Source organism: Sinocyclocheilus rhinocerous, unplaced genomic scaffold, assembly GCF_001515625.1.
Source record: "Sinocyclocheilus rhinocerous isolate Xijiao unplaced genomic scaffold, SAMN03320098_v1.1 scaffold2199, whole genome shotgun sequence".
NCBI classification, from domain to species: domain Eukaryota; kingdom Metazoa; phylum Chordata; class Actinopteri; order Cypriniformes; family Cyprinidae; genus Sinocyclocheilus; species Sinocyclocheilus rhinocerous.
Genome location: NW_015659020.1, coordinates 111,338 through 136,528, shown reverse-complemented (window position 1 = coordinate 136,528; position 25,191 = coordinate 111,338). Strand labels below are relative to the sequence as shown.

Genomic DNA, 25,191 nt, shown 5'->3' with positions numbered 1-25,191 from the left:
CCGGTCACTGTCGGCAATCGAGAGCGCGCACACACTTTTAGTAGGCTACTCGCGACCCATTGATATCGCTTTTCAGCGAATTTTTATGAAGGTAGAATGACGTCAAAAAGATTTGCATGTGCAGGGTAAGAGTTGTGGAAGTGTACATAAGACCGTAAGCGTAAATTAAATTTGCATGCGCAAGAGAAGCTTTGTAAAGGTGTAAATCGTGTTTCAAGCGCAAGAAAAAAATATTTGCAGCATTTTACTGTTACTCGTAAGTGTAATTCATGTATTGTGAAACTGCAGCTTCATGCTAACGCAAAATAAATATGATCTGCATGCTTCTGACTTCCATTTTTCCGCGCTTACACTTTTGGCACGTTTTTTTTGCCAAAAGACGGTCAAAAGCACTGCAAGCCTGTGAACAGTGATTTGCAAGCGAAAACAACAGTTTAAAGAACTGCAAAACGGATTGACTGCATAGAACCAATCTGTATGTGTAAAAAACAAACTGTTGCAAATGTCTAAATGACTTGTTGTGCATGTGGGGCAAAAAGTTCCCGAAATAAACCGATATGTATAGCTCCGTCTCTCTTTTCTCTGCGCTTACAATTTTGGCACGATTCTCTCACTGACTGAGTTTTGCAAGCGTGAGGGGGAGGGCGGGTCCTCCTTCTTCTTGTAGCCAATCAAATGAGCCTCTCGCTGACTCAATTTACTCTTATCTGATTGGTCCAATAAACACATCACACGCCTAGACATTAATCTTCATTTAGTTCAGGATCGTTCTTGCTGCCGGAATGGTACTTTTAACGTACACATACAGTAAAAAAATTAATTAAAAAATAACAACTTAATTAAAACATGCTCCTTTCATAAGCTGTGTTCCTTTAGGCTAGACTCCCATGTGTTCATACTGAATTGCGAGCTGGTGTTAACATTATTTGGTTTGGCTTTACATTGAAATGTCATAATCTACTTACACCACTGAGCTGATGTTAAACTGTATAATCAAAATGATGCTATGTGACAATGCTCAACACTATAGTATCAGAGTGCTATACTTTGTAAAACCTTTTTACTATGACAATAAAGCTACTTAAATATGAATTTGTCAATTTTTCAGACCATGTTTCTGTTTATGGTATTTAACACTGATTACTGATCAATATGTGACTGATCAAGCTATTATATGAAGCAAGAATGAGTAACAAAATGCTTTCTTTGTGTCCAGATTTGACTAATGCAAAAACTTTGATAAATATGTCTTTAATAATGTCTAAATATATATCCAAATACAAGTAACTAATTATGCGGGAATCCAAATTTCCCAGCCACTATAGGGAACACAGTCATGTTTATATGTTTACATATAGAGAGCTAAACAGCCATCTCGTGGTTACACGATAGTATTACAGATGATAAATGCTGACTAAGTTAGAGATAAATATTTTAATAAATATTTTAGTAATATTTTGTAAAATCCCCTTAAATTACAACATGTTAAATGAAACGTTATTACTGTTGGTTCTGTTGGTTCAATTATTATTGAACCAAATTTGTGTTTAAAAAATGGATCAGTAGACAGGTGAAATTATGCATGTATTAGGCTAGTGCAGATACTAGAACTTCTTTAAGTATCATCAAAATTACAATATAATATTACAATAAACTATTATATCATATAGCCTGTTGAGGAAGAGAATGAAACTACACAGCTCGCAATTCAGTATGAACACATGGGAGTCTAGCCTAAAGGAACACAGCTTATGAAAGGAGCATGTTTTAATTAAGTTGTTATTTTTTAATTCATTTTTTTACTGTATGTGTACGTTAAAAGTACCATTCCGGCAGCAAGAACGATCCTGAACTAAATGAAGATTAATGTCTAGGCGTGTGATGTGTTTATTGGACCAATCAGATAAGAGTAAATTGAGTCAGCGAGAGGCTCATTTGATTGGCTACAAGAAGAAGGAGGACCCGCCCTCCCCCTCACGCTTGCAAAACTCAGTTAGTGAGAGAATCGTGCCAAAATTGTAAGCGCAGAGAAAAGAGAGACGGAGCTGTACATATCGGTTTATTTCGGGAACTTTTTGCCCCATATGTACAACAAGTCATTTAGACATTTGCAACAGTTTGTTTTTTTACACATACAGATTGGTTCTATGCAGTCAATCCGTTTTGCAGTTCTTTAAACTGTTGTTTTCGCTTGCAAATCACTGTTCACAGGCTTGCAGTGCTTTTGACCGTCTTTTGGCGACAAAAACGTGCCAAAAGTGTAAGCGCGGAAAAATGGAAGTCAGAAGCATGCAGATCATATTTATTTTGCGTTAGCATGAAGCTGCTGTTTCACAATACATGAATTACACTTACGAGTAACAGTAAAATGCTGCAAATATTTTTTTCTTGCGCTTGAAACACGATTTACACCTTTACAAAGCTTCTCTTGCGCATGCAAATTTAATTTACGCTTACGGTCTTATGTACACTTCCACAACTCTTACCCTGCACATGCAAATCTTTTTGACGTCATTCTACCTTCATATTTCTGATCATGCCAAGTCAAGTCTTTGTTTGTATTTTGGATTACTTTGAATAAAACTGCACTTGGGTTCGTCACAACTCGCCTTCAGTGGACTGTTCGTTACATAACCTTCTGTCTCTCCACCAGATTTGCTCAGAGATTTATGTGATAAAATTTAGGAAGTTATGTGCAGTATCTGGACTTATAGCCCAAGGCTGATGCGTCTGCTGTATACCTGTACTAGTAAAAACAGGGAGTATAGTGTGAAATGTCACCCTTGATGTCATAGACCTACCCTTCCAAAAATAGTTTGATTCCGTCTGTCTCCCTTGCTATAAATAAATAAATAAAGAATCAAAAACAAATCTGCTCCCCCCAAAAAAGAATGTATAGTGGCATAATACATAATTAAATTATTTTGTAAGAAATAATACGTTTATCAAACAAGTCTTAGTAACAGGTTTCACAACACTGTAAAACATTGTTCCCCTTTTTAGTTCCCCTTTTTGATGGATAACAAATAACACTGTTTTAGCATTTTGTCTATAAACTGACTATATTCAGATTAAATACATACTAAACATGTTGAAACAAACAAAGTTATTATCAAATAAAGATATCACTGAAACTTTCATTTGATTTACTCATGTAATATGAACACATTAGTTTATGGAATCTAGCCAGAGATAGGAAAATTAATAAGTGCCCAAGATACCCCCTCTCGTGCCCCAGAGTAGTATATAGTCAGGGGGCCCATGTGCAGATCATGATCACAAGAATAGCTGTAAACTGACTTACCTGCTTTAACAGCTGTCAAATATGACAAAAGACACACAAGAGACTGCATTCTGTCAGTAAATGAATCCCCGCACTTTAGGGTATGATCTTGTTGTTGAGTGTTACAGCCTTCCAACTACAAATTAAAGAAGTGACTTTAGCGAATGATTGGAATTCTTTGCTGGTCTTACCGGTCTTTCCAGTCTCGGTAAAAAAGTGAGATATGCTCAATATCTCATTGCTGTTCATTTTTAATCATAATTTTGTCTCTTTATCTTTAATAATTTCATATTTTTGTAATGCAGATTACTTAAGAAAATCATGGATTAATGTGATCATGGCAGACTATGTAAGGGTGGTCTCAGCCTCAGACTTTCAAAAGTATGCACTGAAAAAAAAATTTCATTCAATTAAAAAAAAAAATTGCCCTAAGGGCAATTTATTTATTTTTCATTGGCTCAAGTAAAAAAATATAGATGTGAATCATTACCCTAAAATTTTTTAATTGGATGAATTAAAAAAAATTTTCAGTGTGTGAAATATTTAAAGTTCATGGCACAGAATTTTTAAATATGTCCAAGAGTTTTACACACTGGTCTGCTATTGTGGGGACATTACCATGCCTCTAAACCTGACAAAACAAAATGGCTCAAAACAAAATGCGATTGGTTGCTTTACCTGTCAGTCATATGGCCTCTTGGGCGGGCCTTGGCCATTCAAAGCGGCCAAGGTTCCCAGAACTTCTGCCGTCATTCTGAAGGTCTGACTACGCAAGACTAATGTAAGGGTGGCCTCCTTGGATGAAACTGCATCTGATGTCCCCATGAAAATGAGATGGTGCCCACTTAGGTGCTCTACACAGACTCTGTGTATAGGGAGCAGCAATATTGATATATATAGTTATCGCTATAGGTCAAGTATTTGGTCTAGAATTATAAGTTAAGGGGGTTTATTTGTTCAGCAATCAGCACTTGAAAGTTAGCACGCTGTGCTAAATCTGTTTATTAATTCTGAAAGGTTGCATTTTTGCTTAATAAAGCTATAGGCCTACATAGTTTAGCCATTTTTCTCTGGCAACCATCACCTCAGGGGTGTATTTCCCAAAATCATTGTTAGCTATCTATGGTTGTTAGTTCCATTAACCTCTATTGGCAATGATGGAACTTGTGACCATAGTTGCTTTTGGGAAACGCACCCCAGAGCACTGGCAAAAGTATTTCTTAAAAAAAAAAAAAGCATCATCTCTAACCTCTTGAATCCAGCTGGCATGGAAAAACAGATTATGCACAATAATAATCAGAATCAGAAAGAGCTTAATTGCCAAGAATTTGTCTGGGTGACAGAAGCATCCACTGCACAGATGGGATGACAAGTGACAAGATAGATAACAAAATAAAAGTGATAAAAAATGTGAAAACAATACACAATAGACAAAAAGACAACAGAAAATATATTGTATGTACAGATGTGCAATATACAAATTATGCAAGGGAATTTGGATGTAACATATGTTAAACAAATAACATGTACAGTATAATAAATATAAGTATGGATAGTTAGGTATATATAATAATTAGGCCTATAGTAAAGCATTATTATGATTATACACAGTAAGCCTACTCTGTGCTCTAACACACAAATACGCAGCATAATTTTTGTCTCACATCATGAATCTGCAATGCAAACAAATTTTAGGCTCAATAAAATCATTTCTGGACTGGTTGTGGGCATAGGTACATTTTTTTTTATAAAACTCTGTAAATGCCAGATTAGATATTAATTGAAATATTTTGTGTACTTTAATTACATTTTTTAAATTTTCGCAACATTCATGATATTTTTATTATTACAAAAGATCTGATGCATTGACGTATGTGGTTAAATGCAACCCTTTATATTTCATGTTGCTTATGTTTTAAGCAGTACCATCTGTCATCCAAATCTGACCTCAGAAGACTACAGAGGGTAGTCCGGACTGCTGAGCGAATCATTGGTACAACCCTCCCTTCTCTCCAAGAACTGTACTCATCCAGAGTGAGCAAAAGGGCTGGCAAAATCACTATGGACCCCTCACATCCAGCACACTCACTCTTTGAACTGTTGCCATCTGGTCAACGCTACAGAGCACTGAGCACCAGAACGACCAGACACAGGAACAGTTTCTTCCCTCAGGCCATCCATCTCATGAACACTTAACAATAACTGTGGAACACACACTATTTATACACTCATACACTTATTTATCTAACACACATACTCAGTCTACACCTCAAATTTGCACATAATATACCTGTACATACAAAACTGTCTATTGTAATATACCTGCACATACAACTGTCAATTTATATATTTTTATTCCTTATTTACTTGTTCTATTTTTTATTTATTTTTATTTTTTATTATCTGTGTTTTTTGTTCTGTCACTGTCATTCTGTTACACTGTGGAAGCTTCTGTCATGAAAACAAATTCCTCGTATGTGAAAACATACCTGGCAATAAAGCTCATTCTGATTCTGATTCTGATCTAGTGGTCAAAAAACAAACTGACACAACAATATATTAAAACTTTCTTAACCTACATGGGTCTTTCTTGGGGCTGCTTCAAATGGGAGGGACTATATCTCTAAATGGGTTGTACAGAAGAAGGGATGTGTGGCCAAGTATGGTGACCCACACGGAATTTGTGCTCTGCATTTAACCCATCCAAGTGCACACACACAGTAGTGAACACACACACACAGTAGTGAACACACACCCGGAGCAGTGGGCAGCCATATTGCTGCAGCTCCCGGGTAGCAGTTGGGGGTTCGATGCCTTGCTCAAGATGGTATTAAAGGTGGAAGAGAGTGCTGTACATTCACTCCCCCCACCTACAGTACAATCCCTGCCAGACCTGAGACTCGACCCCGCAACCTTCGGGTTACAAGTCCGACTCTCTATCCATTAGGCCACGACTGCCCCTGTATAGAAGGTTCCTATCTAAGCCCACCCCTAAACAAAACCCCACTAAGTTAAATATCTCTAAGTCTGTTTTATTGAGAATATGCTTATTTGTTATACAGGCTTTCCAAAAAGATTTGATTAATTGATGTTAACAATTAAGATATAAACATGAGAAAACACCAGACAAGCTACACTTATAGCCTGAAACATAAAGAAGGAACACAATACATTCAAAATCAAGGAACTCCTGTTGCTTCTCAGTACAAGGAAGCATAAAATAGGTTGCAATAGTAAAGAGAACAAAAGCATGCATTAGCAGTGGTGCAGTTAAACCAGATGACTGGTATTTTCAGCTTGTGCTAGCAACTCATTCTGTTGGTAGGTCTTTCAAATTCAAATGTTGAAAAAGATTGTGTATAACATCATATTTAAGTTCATTTAGAAATATATGTTAAAATATGATATGTACATTCATAAATATGATGGGAGAGCTGACAGATCAAAAACGATCAAAAACAAGAAAAGCTTTATTAAGGCCTCATCAAGATATGTCAGCTGATTGTAATGAAAATTCTGAACACAAAAAGATTATTTCTTGATGTACAAGGCACATTTTAAGATATAGCCATTTAAAAAAAATTGAAAACATTAATAAATTCACAATAAATTGTATTTGAAATATTAATGTCACCAGAATTAATTAACAACCTGCTACATTTCCAGCAAAATATAATTGTTGAATAAAGTTTTTTTTTTTGGAGTTCAAAAACAATGTGCATTTCCTCACTATAAAACATAGGTATCATGTTCTAATAACCTTTATTTAACAAAAATTGTTACAATTATAGGCTTAACATAACTATAACTTTGATTTTAATTGCATTTGCTCTGAATAGCCATTTCTAATCTGACTGTGTGAAGAACCCGGAAGCGTGGCTGCTGCTTGTTTTGTGATGTCATGATAAATTCATCTCACCAGTGACCATATTTAGACTTCCTCCTTCAGCTGCGGTCACTGGGCAAAACTCCAGTATTTCCAGCCAGCAGCTCAAGTGAAACTGAAAGAAAAAAAAAACACCTTGTTTATCCGAACAGGTCTTTGATCATGTCATTGTTAATAATAACTGTTTATTTTTATTCATTATTAAATAACAAAGGACAGCAAGATAGACAAGATCATGGTTATTAAGACACTTACTGGCTGCCCTGGGATGGAAAGATATTTGGGACTTCGTTCAGCGTCTTCTCGTCGGAGATTACCTCCATGAGCAATGCCAACGTCCACATGTCTGTAAAAGCTCTCCCGTGAATAAAGTTTGTTACACACAAACATTCTTGATGTGTCAGGAGCTGATGGCCAACCCACCGCCTGCAGCCACAATCTAGCTCTGTCAGCATCCCGGGGGAACCAGTGCAAACCTGTCAAATTCTTACAAGGAGCCAACAAACACTTGCAACCCATTCTGAATTCAGAGCCAGCCTGGCATCAACTCTGTTTATAGGAAAAGGTCACATGACAGAAACCAAATCAAGCAGAGACAGGCAAAGTCAGATTCACATATGCTGCATTAAACATATAAGGGAAGAATCAGAGAATGGGATAACTGTTCAGTATCCTCATACAAAACATTTATTGTTTTTATCAAACAGGTGGCTTTTCCTGTTTCTTACACTTTACAGTAAGTTTTAATTGTTAACATTAGTTAATGCATTAAGTATCATCAACTAACAATAAACAACATTTTTACAGCATTTAATAATAATTATTTATAAATATAGTATTGTTAATTTCATGTTCATTCACGTTCAAAATAAAAATTGTAAAACTTTTAGCATACTGTATATAGAAATTACATTGACCATGTGTAGTAAATGAGCTGTAAGTGCTGTAAAAGTAAAAGTAATCATTCTAATTCTATAATTGCTCATTCTTGATATACTACATGAGCTAATGTTAATGTACCTTACCAAACTATGAATAATTTGTTAGTAGATCTATTTTCTGAAAATAGAAAAGATACATATTCTGTTTTGGTACTCTTCCATAACTGTATTTGTTAAAGGCAATAACCATATTACACAAGAAGATTTTACACAGCAGGAAAAACAAGTAAACAGAATGGAAAGGAATGAAATGAAACATATGTCAAAGAATAACCAGGACACCAGGAATATGTCTACAGAACTCATTCATCTGCAACTCTCAGAACCCAGATACTTTTAAAGGACAACCACACAATAATACAACAAATATACAAACTTGGAGCGGAGATCATGAAGCAGGGGAACAAGTTAGCAGCAGCATGTTAAATGCACACAGAAGTGTGTCCATGTACGTATTGGCAGTATCTCTCTCCTTGCTCTGCAGCAGCAGCAGCAGCAGCATAGCAGATCTGTTCTGCCAAGACCAAATACATTAACATTGTAAAATCTGTTACCATGCCAAAGTCTCAACAGAAATACAAAGTTTTGTCTTGAAACTCAATATGGCACAGATTGATAGGTTACATAGTACATACTGTATAACTGATAGCAATCACATAGTTTTCTACATGGCGCACATGATTGGTTTCTATAGCATCATATGCCAATGAGCTTGCTGCTTGACATTTAGGGTTTGCTATAGCAGTTGCAGCACAAACCAAACTAGAGAGTTGCCATGACAGAAAGTTAAAGTGACGTGACTTGGAATTTCCCATACTTGGAATTTATGCTCTGCATTTCACCCATCCAAGTGGACACACAAAGAGTTTTAAACACACACCCCGAGCAGTGCTGCAGGGCCCGGTGTGCAATTGCGGTTTAGGTGCCTTGCTCAGTTGTGGGTATGAAAAGCACTGAAGAGCGCTGAGGAGAGTGCTGTACAATCAGTCCCCCACCTTTCCTGCCGGTACTGAGACTCTAACCTACAACCTTCGGATTAGTCCAAGTCCAACTCTCTAACCATTAGGCCACAACTGCCCAGAAATAGAATAATACAGCAGGAGATATTGTTCATAAACAATATTATGATTTCAGGCCACATATGCCAAGTTTTATGTTGCATACTGCATACATTTACCTACATATGTTCCTTTGTCTTTGTATTTTTTTTATGTCATTTGAAGGCCATCGTAGCACAATTCAAATAGCATCCAACAAGCACTTTTCATGTTTTATCGCGCATCGAAGCTGAAATGAAGAAAAAAATACTTTGGTTGTCATTTCTAGAAAGTTCACAAAATTAACCATAAAAAGAACATGTTGTTGAATTCATATTACTTTACAAAACAATTTACTCACATGGAGTAAGGGGAGTATTTACTCTGTGATGTCCCAGTTCCCTGTCCTGAATAAAAATAAGATAGTAAAACCATGATAGATACAAAGTAACACTACAAAACTGCATGCAATTAATTTTCATCTAATTGAGCATTAGATGTAATGAACTGGACTGAACAGAACATTTACCAGCAGCTCGTCTCTTCCTCCATACGATGACTGCAATTATTATGAGAACAGCCACACACATGAACACCAGCACACTGAAAACTACAGACTGACTGAAAGATCCTGGGTCACATTCAGCCACATCTGAAAATGGTGAGTTAAAAAAAAAGTGATAACAGTAAGTTACAGAGATATGAAGATATTTTTTTTTGTTATTAAATCTATTGTGGCATTTTTTTTTTTTTTTTTCTTTACCATATGTGATGTCCAGTTTGTTTTCCAAATTGAGGTGCTTCATTGTGCAGTTGTATTTATGTTCCTCACATAGTTCTTCTTCACTGATTACCAAACTCTTCCTCATCTGGTAAGTTCCGTCTCCGTTGGGCAGAATCTCTCCTCCTGTGATCTGATCATCATCCACAAGCTGACCATTTCTGAACAGGATCAGGTTAATGTGACGGGGGTAAAAACCAGTGGCCAGACAGCTGATCTGAAGCCCTTGAGAGTCTGTGAGGGTCTTATTCATGAATCTGACTCTGGGTTTTACTACAGAGAAGGATGAGTAGTGTTACTGTTGCAAAAGTGTTTTGTAATGCTTCATAAAGCATTTAGAGAAACACAGAGGTGGAAAGTAAATAATTACATTGAAACTAGTTCAGTAAATAATGGGCAGGAGAAGAAACTAGCACTAAAATCACAAGAAAGATGGAGACGAACAAGACGTTAGTGGTGCAGACCCAGCTGAAAATGAAACCACGTCGTATTCTGCTGAGGTTGAACTCGAAGAGAATGAAGTGAACCCCTGGCCATATTTAAGCTCTATTATGCAGTGTAAGCTGTGTATGCCTAGGGAGACCAAACTAGCAGCTTATAAAATCTAGACATCAAACCTTCGCAAGCATGTAGAGGTAAGGTAAATACTTGTATTGTTGCATTGGTGGTTAAAATGAAGCTTTGACAGTTTAGCAAGAGGTTTTGCACAAATTAGCCAAAAAGGCAGTGGTGCAGGACTCGTCTGCGATAATACCGTAATTGCTGTTTTAACGATGTGCGATATCTGACATTATCGAGTATTTTGCAAAAAAAAAAGAAAGAAAAAAAGCACTCCTACAGAGTGCTGTGAAGTCTAGTAGATTTAGACTAGTGCGCGTGCGCATTCAGTAGCCCCTCACTGCAGAACACAAGATCCAGGGGGCGTGGTTGGATCCACATCTAAGGGGTGGAGATTGGTAGGTTTAGGGGTGGAGATGGGTGGGCTTAGGGATCAGGGGGTGGAGACAGGTAGGTTTAGGTATATGTAAGGTGGTAGGAGTTGGATCTGGATCTTGTGTTCTGCAGTGAGGACCATCTCTGCGCATTTAGAGTGCGTTCTTTCACTGCGTGATTCAGTCTATTAAAATGCATTTAGAATGCTCACGAAATTGAAGATAGGGACAGAAAATGTATATATTTCTATCATTTCATATATTAATCAATATCACATGAAGAGTGCCATTTTTTTCTCCAAAAATCAGCACGATTATAGATTTTTTTTTACAGCTGTTTAATAAACAAGAAGTTAATTAAGAGACTTACGTTTTAGACACCATATTGCCTGTTTTTGCTCTATTTCGACAGCAAAAAATAATTCCAAACACAGCTACCACAGCACAGTTTTGCGCCTCTGAGCACCATTTTGTTCTTGAATGAATCAACTGTTTAAATGATTCGGTTCAATCGCAATCACTCACTTATTAACAGCGACTTGATGCCACCTACTGGTGGTTTTAATTTCACATTTAAAATGTCTTTTGTTTTGTTTGTTGTTGTTGTTGTTGTTTATCATTTCAAATATGATTATTCAACATTTTATGTCTTATATATCAAAACATTATTTCTGCATTTGTAACTGCAGGTTAAATGCATTCATGTCCTGCATTAAACAGTGTGTAAATGCATCTAAATACCACTTAAGATGCAGCTTCTGTGTTTCCTCCGCATTGCAAAGATGAATTTTGTTGATACTGATTTAATTTGCTTGGTAACAGCCAAAATGTCTTATTATTCTAATTCACTGATTAAATGTAAGAATTTGGCTCAAAGGATGAACACTTTTAGAAAAAAAATGGCTTTATAAAGGTAAAAATGCCCATAAAAGGTAAAAATCGATTTAAACTTATTAGAAAAGATTCATTTCTATCACTGCTGTGAACTGACCACCACACAGAATATGAAGAATATCAAAAACGTTAAGAGTGAGCTGTCCATGGTAATCTTTAAGATACCAGCATAATAACACTCTCGCAAGGTGTGCAATTATTTTCAGGGAACTATTTAAGTGTAATGCGAAATGAATGAAAAGTGTTACATTTTAGAGTACATCTGCTCATGTTGCATCAGATGTCTTTATACTCGCGTTTTGCAGCGTTGAGCATTATAGCCATTTACACACCTTTCTGTTGTGTTTATGAATGCAATGTCCAATCAAAATGTCTTATTATTCTAATTCACTGATTAAATGTAAGAATTTGGCTCAAAGGATGAACACTTTTAGAAAAAAAATGGCTTTATAAAGGTAAAAATGCCCATAAAAGGTAAAAATCGATTTAAACTTATTAGAAAAGATTCATTTCTATCACTGCTGTGAACTGACCACCACACAGAATATGAAGAATATCAAAAACGTTAAGAGTGAGCTGTCCATGGTAATCTTTAAGATACCAGCATAATAACACTCTCGGCAAAATATTGTCTAATTATCGTTATCGATAAAATCCAAGAAAATATCAAAATATTGTTGGTTGGCACCAGGGTCAGAATTGAACGGGGGCTTGGGGCAAAAATGTCGCCCAATTTATGATTAGGTGCAAAAAGTGTCCCTGCACAATTAAGCAAGAACTATTAGGCTTACTGGGGTCACTATTTAAGTATAATGTGAAATAAATTAAAAGTGTTACATTTTAGAGTAGATCTGCTCATGTTGCATCAGATGTCTTTATACTCGCGTTTTGCAGCGTTGAGCATTATAGCCATTTACACACCTTTCTGTTGTGTTTATGAATGCAATGTCCAATCAGAGGCGTTTTGATTCATCACCGCGGAGAACGCCGGAGTTGTTCAAGTGTGCGCGCTTACTGACTGAATTCTGAATGTGCATTCGCAAATTCTGTCATAATCATAAACAACAAAGTGCAAAATAAATGTGATTTATTTGCTTCAGTGATTATGGGAGTTTTTGCAAAAGCGCATAGCTCACATTAGACTGAAGTCATGCACCACTTTACTGTCCTTACTGTTGCTTTCTTTGTATAATTTATAATAATATTCATTTTGTTTTTCATGCTACTGAAATAACCAGTGTGAAGTCTTGAGTTTCTAACCCTTCAAAAGCAAATAAAAATGTCATAAACGGTTCTTAGCTTGTTTTGTCGGTAGCCAGAATATAACTTGTTTTTTCTGCCTACTTGGTGGGATGGTCTGCATTAAAATCTCACATACCTCCCTTAATGTTTTAAATGTCAACATGTTTTTGGTTATTGCAGTTTAACTTGTAAAGATGTTCCTTTAATTAAAAACAACTAGTTTGAGATTTATAGGCCTATCCTATTTTGCCCCCCTGCCGCTGTTAAAGTGTAACTTTTACTCTGAGTACATTTTAAATGAGCTACTTTTTACTTTTACTTGAGTAGATTTTTAGACTGGTATTTTTACTTGTACTTGAGTAAAATTTCATTAATGCAATGGTACTTTTACTTGAGTAGAATATTTTAGTACTCTTACCACCTCTGGAGAAACAGATTTCTCTTACCTTTTCTCAGCACGTTGTTCTTTTCCATATACAAATACCTCCGCAAAACTTTCATACAAAGAGGGTGATAAACATTTTCATACATATACTTTACACGAATCCATTTATGTTGGTCCCATGGCCGCCATGTCATTTTTGTCTGGGTTTTGTTGTTTTCTATGTCAAAAATTAACTCTTCTATATTTTGTCCATCTAAAGCATCCCATCTCTGAAGTAGACCTGGTTTATCATCGTTTAACAATTCACATCCAGCAATTCTCTGATGAACTTGTACACCTTCGGAAAACAAATATTAAGACTTATTAATCTATTTTTTTAATAATTACTACTGTCTCTAGCACATGTAGCTTTCTTGCTTCTATGTCAAAAGTTGTATATGCGATTTGCATAAACACCTAAAAGTTACATTGGTTATTATGTCTTTTGTATGTTATAATTCTTGGTAACGCTTTAGATTACAACCCGCAAAGAACTATATAAGTATACTGAATTTAAGGTGTACGTTTCTGTAATTATAGTGTATCTATTCAGTACCTCCGTGTAGGTATAAGAGAATAATATGCGAAGTAGAATATGTACCCCTTAGTTTCAAAATACTTACAGTAGAAATAATTTGTAATTTTACAGATTATTACTCTATTCCCCAAACTTCGCATATTGTTACCTTACACCTACACGGAGGTACTGAATAGGTACACTGTAATTACAAAAAAAGTTACGCTGTAAATTCTGTTTACTTACGCAGTACATTGCGGGTTGTAATCTAAAGCGTTACCTAATTCTTTTGGGTTGCACTTACCATCTGTGTGATTTTGCTGCTCCTTAAGATAAAATGCTCTGTCTTTAAAGATGTTATACATATCGCGAAATACAATATCAGCATCCTTTTGTTCTTCTTCATGGAACTGCAAATCAGTACTGTTAGTGCGATAGAAAGGTTTCCATGTGACCGAGTCATAATATCCTATTTGCACATCATCTAACATCAGCACAGCACTGAACTCAGGAAATGGTGTCTGTCCAGCTATATACGTTACAAATGCCATCAACGAGTGAACATCTGTGGATACACAAGGAATATACAATGTGTACATATGAGACATTTTCTACTACTAAGACAAACTAACTACATATGTAGGCCTATAAAATTATTATATGGTTTGTGTAGGTGAGCAGCACAGTTCCCAGTTGTAGGTAGTGAAAATCGTGTGGAGAGATTTGAGTGTTGTGAAGTGTGAAAAAAGCAGCTCAATGTTGTCAAAGTTTAGATTAAGCTGATAAGTAGACATCCGAATGGAAACATCAGTGAGGTAAGGTCAGGTCCTGAGAGTGAAATTTTGTAAAAACAGAGAAATTATGTAAAAGGCAGGAACTAAATCAGATCAAGACTGAATAAAATTAGAGACATGACCAAGACTATGTGAGTTTATTCATATTATTTATGTCAAGTCAAATCTTTTAGAACTGCTAGACAACTCGGAGGTTACCAGTGCATTTAGGCTACATTTGCGTTATTCAGATATGCTAGAAGAGGTGAAAAAGGATACAAATATTTTCTTAAATTTAAGTTAAAATGTTTCCATTTAAGAAAACTATTTTGCAAGATTGTAAGGCAACATTGCATGCTACTGTGATGTTGGAAATTTTTTGTGACATTTAGAATTAGGAATTAGATGTAAATAATAAATACGAACCCATCTCATGTTCTAGTTTGAGGTTGTTGAAGGGCTTATTCATGATAACTGAAATATTTCAGAATTTAGATGTTACATATCATCTGAAAAGGATTACATTAAACAATAAAAATGACAACACAAGCTTTACCGTGAAACTGTTGGGCATAAATATGAATTAAAAAAATTACATTTGCTAAGTAGCCTAGCCTACACTTCTTTTTTCTTTTACGATCCGTTCATTGCATCTGTCATGTGACAAATGAACGAACGACTCGGAAGGTGAAGTAATTGTTTATGTCCCCTGTAAATTATCTTTGGATGCATTATAATGATTTCTTAATTCAGAATTCGATATTCTGGCTGTTAAAAAAACATTTAAAGCCACTTCAATGAACGAAATGACTTAAAGATTCGTTCATTTTGATGAACGAGATCGAACTAGAGAGTCAGTAAAGTGATCCGAACTTCCCATCACTATTGCACAAGTTAACCACCAGAGGTCACTGTCACCTATATTTTGACTGTGCCTTACCCATTATGACATTCATTATTTTACATACCACTGTGGAACTGGATTTTGGCCTGCTTGTTAGTCAATCACGGCTGCGTTTCCCAAAAGCATCGCAAACCCAAGTACAGTATAACTGCTCTTTACAGTCTACTTACTGGTCTATACCTGGAGAAAGCTATGGTTAGACACCAGACTGACTCTTGCATACAGTCAAGAGTGTGTCTTGTAGTAGTGTGTATCAAACCTGTGGATTATTGTGATGTTTTTATCAGCTGTTTGGACTCTCATTCTGTAAAGCACCCATTTGATCCATTGGTGAGCAGGTGATGTGATGCTAAATTTCTCCAAATCTGTTCTGACGAAGAAACAAACTCATCTACATTTTGGATGGCCTGTGGGTTAGTATATTTTAAGCAGTTTTTTTTTCTCAATATTTCATGTCCTCTTATTTGTGTATGTTTCATGTATGTTTTCCTTTCTGCAGTAAAACCAGAAGTCATTATCTGTTCAGTCAGGGAATCAGAAAAGGGAATGAGAAAGCTCTTCTGGTGTGCAGTGCCTATGACTTCTACCCCAAACCCATCAACCTGACGTGGATGAGAGATGATACAAAGATGAACGCTAATGTGACATCCACTGAGGAGCTGGCTGATGGAGACTGGTAGGCTACTACCAGATCCACTCCCACCTGGAATACTTCCCCAAACCTGGAGAGAAGATCTCCTGTGTCATGTGGTGGAGCACGCCAGCTCCCATAAACCCATAATCTATTACTGGGGTGAGATCCGTTATGATGGAATTAAAGTGTTATGGATAAATTACTATAAAAACTTCACTGAAATGGGCAGAATGTCTTTTATTTTAGATCCTTCTCTGGAGGACTTTGACAGGAATAAACTCATTGCTGGGGCCGCAGGGTTGGTGTTGGGGGTGGTTATTGCAGATGTAGGTTTGATCTACTGCAAAAAAATGTACACAGGTTAGTGTACTGTGATAAAGAAACATCATCCTTTTCTGTAACATAGATTGAGATGTTATTTATTGCTGGTGATACACTTTTACAGACAGCCTGTTTCCTACTTCTGCAAACAATGAGCAGCAATGAGGAGCAGTGCATTGCAAAACATTCTCACACATGAATCCTAAGTGTTTCCAGGGGTCTCCACAAGGTGGACATTGAGCTAGAGACTGAGATCTTACCATTAAGAGAAAGAAAAAATGCTTAAAACTTCTAAAGATCTTCAGACAAACTGATTGTCTTTATACTATGGATTGTTTACTACAGTAAAAATGAGCAATGATAGTCAACTACTGAATCACATCACAATGCAAATGAACAATCACATATTGTGACATACAGATCACAGCTCAAGATGGAATCGTTTGTTGTATTAAGTTTGTTGTCACTATTTCAAAGCTTTGTTTGTGCCCTACCATTCATCAGTTTGGAGTCTCTAATTTTTTAAATATTTTTTTCTGAAAGAAGTCTCTAATGCTCACTGTGTTTACTTGGTTAAAAATATGATAAAACAGTAATATTGTGAAATAATATTACAATTTAAAAGAACTCTTTTCTATTTGGATATGTTTTCAAATTTCAAATTTAATCCTGTGACGCAAAGCAGAATTTTCAGCATCATTACTCCAGTCTTCAGTGTCACATGATCCTTCAGAAATCATTTAAATATGCAGACTTGCTGCTCAAGAAATGCTTCTTGTTGTTTATTATCAGTTATTATTATCTTTATATAACAGCCGTGCTGCTTAATATTTTTGTGGAAAGCGTGATGTATTTTCTTCAAGACGAATACAAAGTTCAAAAGAACTGCATGCATTTATTTAAAATAGAAATCTTTTGTAACATTATAAATGTGTTTTCTGTCACTTTTGATCAATTTAATGCATCATTGCTGAATGAAAGTAAATTAAATTTCTTAAAAGAAAAAAAAAATCTTACTGACCCTAAACTATTGAACAGTGGTGGAATATGATCATGTTTCATTAAAAGTCATTCAAAGTATCATGAGTTAATTTAAGAGGCGTACATTTTTAAAAAAAATCATAAATGCAGATGTTTTAATTGCATTTATATTAAAATAGGAGTAGCTGTAGGCCTAAACGTGTTTTTATCTGAATTAAGATTTGGGACAATTTGACTTGATAATGCTTCATATTACAGTCTGTAAGATAATGTGCCCCATATTTATTTGTTGAAAATCTACAAATAAATATCCTTAGCTAAAAAGAGGAAGTAATAAAAACACCCTTAATACACTCACCCTTTAGTGACTTTAGAGACACATTAGACAAAACTTTACAAAAAACACACTGTAAAATTACATCCTATTTATCCTTACAAATGCCCTTATCAATCACATAAGCAATAAAAATTATAATCTTTGTCAGTGGACAACCCTAAAAGCCAAACTTACGTTTTCCAATACAACTGAGCGTAATGGTAATCACAACTCGTTTTTGATTAAACCAGATCATTTAGTGAATCCAGAATACTGTACATTTTGCTAGGCTCTTTGATCAATACACTTTCAGAACAGAAATAATGATGACTAACACTTCTATTGAAGCGTGTGATTAATTATTGCTATTCAATAGTATAGGCTAGACTGGAATCACCAGATTGTTTTGATGTTGAGCTGATAGCAGACAAATCTAGGCTAAGTGAGGCTTTAAAAAAAGTATGACATATGCTTATCATAAGTTTGTCTTTCTCTCCTTCTGTCCATCAAAAGTTTTCTCCCACCGCCCTGGGACTGGTGGTGTTGGCCTTTGATTTTAATACTGAGAGCATAATTTATGTAAGATGTTTGAATAGCTTTTTGAGTGCGGCTAGATTAAAGAGAGTTCCGTGTAATGGAACAAAAAAAAAGCATCTGCAGATTTTATTTAAATATATTTCAAACCTCCAATGAATTGGATAGAGTTGACAAAGGCAGAGAGGGAGGAAGAGTTTTGGAAAACACTATTAATTCATTGTACTTGCTTTGCAATGATTTGTATCGTGAAAAGCGCTGTACAAATAAACTTGACTTGACTTGACTTGTATGTGTGTGTGTGTGTTTTCAGTGCCTGTTTGCTTTGTTTCTGTAACACTTTCACTCACTGAAATTGCACTTTCATCTGTTTCTCCATCCTTAAAATGATGTTACTCCTTTTGAGTTAGCATGAGAGGACTGTGAGGTTTTGTGTAATATATCTGTTGTGTGTATGTGTTATACTGCACATCATTACAACCAGTCACGTCTGTCTTTGTTCTATGAGGCAGATCAGTTTAGTTTCCGTTGATTCATTGATGCATAAACCAGATTGTTAGCAGTCAATATTTGTCAGCGAGTCTGCAAGTTGCGCAACTTCTTTGTTATCCTCATGCTGATGCAACAAGATGTGTTTGCTCTGTACTGTATATATACAGGGTTTACAACATAGTGTGAAACATTAAATCTTTCTTCATATTTCTATGTTTAATACTTTAAAGACAAATATTGGCAATCTGTCATTTACAATTCAGCTTTATGTTTGTTCATTTGTTTCTTGCAATAGTAAAACAATGGTAACTTAGACAGACGGTTATCCTCTGTGGATATTTTACTATCAGTAGTCTTGCAGGACACCACGTCATGTAAAAATGCAGTCCCCTGCCCTCTGTGCATGGATGTGGGAGTCTTTATGTACACCTTAGCATACTTATTATGAAAGTAATTTATTTTAAAAGAATATAATTACGTGTGAACTGAATGTAATGATTTCAGACACTTAAATGAAAATGCACAATAGTTTAAATTTATATTAAATGCAATTAGATGAGTTTACTTCAGAAATTTCATTAAAAACATTTCATTTGACATGATTACAAAGTGAATTTTTAAAAGTGTGTTAAAGGGATAGTTCACCCAAAAATGAAAATTTTTGAACTATCCCTTTAAGAAATGCAGCCACAAATATACTTACGTCACCTTATTTCAGTAATATATCTGCAAGTACAGTTTTTTAAATATACTTTTAAAATTTAAAGTCCACTACAAATGCACTGTCACAAGTTCACCAGCCTATAGTCACCAGCCCAGTCACCATCCCAATCGCCAGCCAGTCACCAGCTCAGTCACCTTACCACATTAAGGACTCCATTTCCCAGCATCCCGCCTGCTTCACACCTGCACCTGATCTGCGTGTTTTCTTTCAGAATCATTAATGGCTGGTAGACAAAAATAGGTAACAAAAGTTTTTACCTAAAAATGAATAATTACATTTTAGACACATTGTTAGTAATTTCATCAATGAAAATAGAGCCTTCAGAGAACTGCTGTGCGTCTCTGATCAACACACAGCGGTGTTTCATTAATGAATCCATGTTTTTAAATGAATCGAGTGAATCAATGATTCAGTGAACCATTCATAAAGGCAGTCTCTTGCTTAGTTTCTAAATGAATCAGCCCTTTGAACAAATCGACTGAATGAATGATTGAATGACTCACTTAAGGGATTTGCCTCCACCTACTGGTGTGTTTATTTTTATATTTAGAGTATCGTTTCTTTTTTAAATAATTTCATATTTCTCATTACCTGTTAAATGCTGCTCCATAGCAGCTATCATGCACGCCACTAGATCTATCTCGAGGTGGAAATGGCACCCAGCGTGGCGGATCCTCCACTGATGTCTGTGCGATCAGCAAGCCCGCCGGCCGCTTCTGAGTCTGCCCCAGTCATCAAGTCAGTTCCGCCCCCCATCAACCCATTCCAAACCCTGAACTTTCCTCAAAATTTACTCTATAGCGAACTCCTTTTAAGCTTACCTTCAGTCCAAAGGCCTGTATGAGAAACCCATCCAGACCATCCACCCGTCTCAGAGCACAGCTCCAGACCTGCCCCTGAGTCAATTATAATTGATTTCAATTATGGGTTCATCTAGGCTTCTCTTCACTTTTGTAAATATGTGTCTGTGGTCATAAGAGAAGTTTGAATATCTGTTTTGGTAAATAACTCTGTTGAGTCAGATGTTGTCAATGATTTGTGGATCCAGTTCACAAAACCAGTCTGAATGATTTGTGCATGAATCAATTCAGTTCTTGAGTTCATCTTACTGACTCAATGATTTGGTCGCAGTGGTTAACATCTTACTAGAGGGGAAGATTAGCAGTAAATAATAACTTAAATTTCAATCTAAAACTCACATGGTTTCAGAAGTCTTAAAAATACAGCAAAATTTACCACTTTAATGATTCTTTCGTGTTCTTTTTGAAGCTAGAAATCTAATCCCTGTTCATTGTAATTGCATGGGGAAAAAATGACTGGCACATAATTCAAAATATCTCATTTTAGTGTTAGAAGAAAGAATGTCGTAGAGGTCTAAAACTTTTTGCTTATGGTCAAACTATATCTTTAATCAATTCAGTTCTTGAGTTCATCTTACTGACTCAATGATTTGGTCGCAGTGGTTAACATCTTACTAGAGGGGAAGATTAGCAGTAAATAATAACTTAAATTTCAATCTAAAACTCACATGGTTTCAGAAGTCTTAAAAATACAGCAAAATTTACCACTTTAATGATTCTTTCGTGTTCTTTTTGAAGCTAGAAATCTAATCCCTGTTCATTGTAATTGCATGGGGGAAAAATGACTGGCACATAATTCAAAATATCTCATTTTAGTGTTAGAAGAAAGAATGTCGTAGAGGTCTAAAACTTTTCGCTTATGGTCAAACTATATCTTTAACTTGAAATGTGCTGCTCTCCAGAGTTTCTCCATGATAATAATAGCCTTTACATAAAGACACATGCACACAGAATGGAGCAGGTGGAGGGCTAATCTAATATATCTGTTTTTTTTTTTCATTAGGTTGAGCTCTTTTGAATCAGCTCATTTGTAGCCTGTTCATTGAGCTGCTATACCTCCAAGTGTGAAGTGTCCAACTGTGGGGACCGAATGAAAGAGACACTATGAAGAGCGAAAGGGGGGCGACAGAGAGAAATGTTGAGAAAGTTGGAACGAGGTGGAGTTCAGAAAGAGCGAGTTGAAGGGAAAGTAAAAGACTGAATGACTGATAAAGGGAAAAAGAGTTACACTGAGTGTTCGCATGTGCCCGTATGTACGCGCATGATGGAGAGAAAGAGCAAGCGCTGAGAGCGGTATGCTATGATGGTATTGTTTTTGTGACAGAGATCAGTGGCTGGCTGAATGTGCTTTATTTGCAGTTGGGGCTGCTCTCCCAGGCTAATAAAATGTGAAGCTCCCGCTGCCTGCAGTGGCATGCTGTGCACAGCGGGAGGCAGGGCTTTTTTGTGTTCCCCTGCCCAAATTATGGAACCGTCAATACCCTCCCTGGATCCCGTCAATAGAACCACGCTTTGTGACTGATGGGAGACCAACTTCAAGGCTATCCTGAAAAAAACGGAGAAAGGGAAAACAAGCGAGAGAGAGGGAGAAGAAAAACTTGATCTGCTTTTTCCCAAATATGGTCTATATGCTTCGGCAGTCTGACATAGAAGGTTGTTTTTAGGTTCGTCTGAGCATTTGTGAAGACTGAGGCGCTCAATAGAGCAACAAACCATCGCTATCGTTTCACTTTCTAAACCATGAGGGAGGGAACGCACTGCCATCATTGCTGTTGTTGATTTGCCTTGATCTGAATGGTGACATACCCTCAGGGTGAAGTCTGAGACATTAGACGCACTGTTGCTGTGTTAGCGTTAGCATGTATTCCTTATGAAACCTAAAAGGGATTTTCCAGCGGGTTCGTAGACTCAGGGTTTTATCGTTTTGATGGAGGGGGACGGCTATGGGGGATATTTGTTGTGGATGGTAAGGCTCCTTAGCAATAAGCAGACATTTGATTGGGATAATTATCCACAATTGTACAAGTACATGTAAACTTAACAGGTTAGGCGATTCAAAATGTCCTTACAGAAATTTGATTTAAAAAGTCATGCAAAATTAGCACTTTTGGTGATGGCATAATTAACATATATATATATATATGAGCAATATCACACAACAGTAGCAGTGCGATATGGCTTTGTAATGGCACGGCTGTGATTCGGCTATAGACACAAAATAATTCAAAATGGTAAACTATACGATATTATCTACTATATAATATCTCTATTATTGATATAACCATTGATAAATGTATGCAAGTTTGTATTCTTTGTATTGAGTCAACAGGTCAATCTGTGATGTTTTGATTCTCCTTACGTCAAATTTTCTATATATAAGGTCAGAGTTCACCAGAATTTAACTTTTGTACATTCCCACTCTCTCACATTCATTATAATTAGGAATCCTGTGAGCTTATAGACAACTGGTACAGTAGAAGTCAATCAAACAGCGAGTTTAACCCTTTGGTGAAAGTTCAGAGGAAAAATCTGTCTGTTCTTCTGGATCCCTCACCCCAAAGAATACTGTAGAGCGGAAGAAACATTACAGTGAATTATTAAACATCAAGTACAGAAAAAAACAAGTAAATTCGTCTGTTTTCCCTCTCTATATTAAAAAAAAAAAAAAGAAGAAAAAGTGAAACTTTTTCTTTTTCTTTTTCCCTTCAGTTTGGAGTTGGAACTTCAAGTCATTTTTGTGGCTGTTCAAACGGTCGGGAACACGGAGCGTTTGCTGGATTCCTGTGTGCGCATTCAAAAGCCGCCTCCCTCAGAAGTGCCACCTAGCAGCGTGCTAGCGCGGGAACCTCGTGCAGCGCGAGGATTCAGATATGCTAATTGATCAGCGGGGTAGCTCTGAGCATCGCTGCAACCTGCTTTAAATAGACAGCTGCTTCCCTCTGTATTCCCCCAATCTCCTTTCCTTCTTCTCTCCTTTTCTCCTTCGTCCACCCCTCTTCAGAAATCTCCTCCTCCTCTCTCACAATCGCCCATCTCCTTACTTTCTCTCGCTTTCAGTTTAGCATTGGAGCAAACAGCAGTAAATTAACAAGAAGTGGTGATGAATTGACTTTTGGGCAAAGCGAATAGGAAGAGAACTAAGGGAGAAGGACAATAAAAATGCAGAGGCTGTTTGTCTGAGAGTGAGAAAGGGCCTCCGCTGGCTCTTTATGGCAGCTACGGCCGCATTAGTGCTAAGTCCCGCGCTCTTCTTTTTTTTTCTCCTTGTCCGGGGCTCATGCTGAGCAGGAACCTGAGCTGATTGGGTTTCATTCACAGGTCTCTGAGTCGGCAGTAAATTCGGCCGGGGGTTCCCTGAGGGGCCCCCTCGACACCTCATCTCCAGCTGGCTGAGCGCAATTGTTGAGGAGCTGAGGAGTCACGTTGGGGTCATTCACTATGGTACTACTAAGCTAACTCGCCTCGTTCCTTTCTCTGTCTCTTTCTTCCTCTTCTCTTTCCTCGCTCCCCTCCCGCAGGTTGCTAGGGCCTGGTATTTGCTCTCCGTGGCTGGGCTGTAATGACAGCCGCGGTGCCCCTGCTGGCTCTCGGCTAGCGTTTCTCTTTGTGCTGCTTGTGGTTATTGGGAGTGAGAGGGCACAAAAGGGTTATGGCTTACAAACACACACATAATTGCACATTCACACACACTCCGCATTCACAGCTTTTGGACCAGTTATAGGAGGAGATACATGCACATTGGTATTATTTTAGTTAGGCTATTGATCTCATAAAAACACTGTTTGAATGCTTCAACCATTAAACTCTCCTATTATTTGTAATTAAATATTAATTATTATTTGAATTAATTTGTAATATATATATATATATATATGTATTTGTGTATATGCAGGGTGCGATTTGTGAAAAAAGCAGAGGGGGGGATGATTTTGAAAAAAATTATTTAGAATTTTTTCAGAGCAAGGCTAACCTAATGTTAGTGTAATCTGTTAACAAAGCGAAAATTAATTCATTAAATATATATATATATATATATATATATATATATATATTAGGCATATTTGGAAAAAAAATTTAAACTAATAAAAATTACAAATCACAACAACTAAATCTTTTAACTAAAATTTAAAAATGAAAAAGGAAACTATACAAATTAAAACATTCAATAACTATAATAATCAATGACAGACACTAAAATAGCAATGCAACTGATTTCCAACATATTTCACGTATGGCATTATCTCACTATAAACTCTTACTCATGATTTCAAATTAATATTTCATGTCCATTTATTTATTTTCTAATGTTAGTGTAATCTGTTAACAAAGCGCATCATAAACCCGTCTTTTTAGGCAAGTACCAGATAATGTGTCATGTCATGAAATGTTTTTAATACGACTGAAACTGTAGGCTATTTAACGTGATCACAATTTAATAAAAACATTAGGCCGATTAATTATTTAATTTCAACGGTTATTCAGGAAAGTGAGCAAAGAACATTTACAGTATGTACAGGCGGCAAATCTGCACCCTGTGTATATGTATATATGTGTGTGTGTATGTATATATACTGTAGTTTTCAACACAATAACTTTGACATATGACAAAAAAAATGCAGTATTACATGGTCAGTCATGCGATTCTGATGTCATATATTTTAAAATGACCTCTAAATGTTATAATTAACCATTTTCCATGCCAGCTTATCAGGGTT

General features: G+C 36.4%; 1 protein-coding gene, 1 long non-coding RNA gene and 1 pseudogene across 2 annotated transcripts; 1 reads left to right on the top strand and 2 right to left on the bottom strand.

The window, feature by feature from the left end:
• Positions 1-6,357: 6,357 nt before the first annotated feature.
• On the bottom strand, positions 6,358-7,634 carry LOC107723235 (uncharacterized). Its single transcript, XR_001637901.1, has 3 exons — positions 7,425-7,634; positions 7,022-7,284; positions 6,358-6,585 (listed from the first exon to the last, which is right to left on the bottom strand). It is a non-coding gene; the product is annotated as an uncharacterized LOC107723235 (long non-coding RNA).
• A 630-nt stretch (positions 7,635-8,264) lies between these two features.
• On the bottom strand, positions 8,265-14,499 carry LOC107723254 (major histocompatibility complex class I-related gene protein-like). The gene is made up of 6 exons (XM_016531823.1): positions 14,242-14,499; positions 13,443-13,718; positions 9,911-10,201; positions 9,677-9,799; positions 9,509-9,554; positions 8,265-9,397 (listed from the first exon to the last, which is right to left on the bottom strand). The coding sequence occupies exons 1-6, from the start codon at positions 14,486-14,488 to the stop codon at positions 9,382-9,384; spliced, it is 999 nt and encodes a 332-aa protein (XP_016387309.1). The 5' UTR covers positions 14,489-14,499; the 3' UTR covers positions 8,265-9,381.
• Positions 14,500-16,006: 1,507 nt separating this feature from the next.
• Positions 16,007-16,734, top strand: LOC107723223 (HLA class II histocompatibility antigen, DQ beta 2 chain-like; annotated as a pseudogene).
• Positions 16,735-25,191: the final 8,457 nt, after the last annotated feature.

Coding starts and splice junctions, on each gene's coding strand:
- LOC107723254 (XM_016531823.1), bottom strand. CDS start 14,488: ATGGCATTTGTAACGTATATAGCTGGACAGACACCATTTCCTGAGTTC. Junction 10,202..13,442: donor GAACAACGTGCTGAGAAAAG/GTAAGAGAAATC, acceptor CCTTCTCTGTAG/TAAAACCCAGAGTCAGATTC. Junction 9,800..9,910: donor CAAACTGGACATCACATATG/GTAAAGAAAAAA, acceptor CACCATTTTCAG/ATGTGGCTGAATGTGACCCA.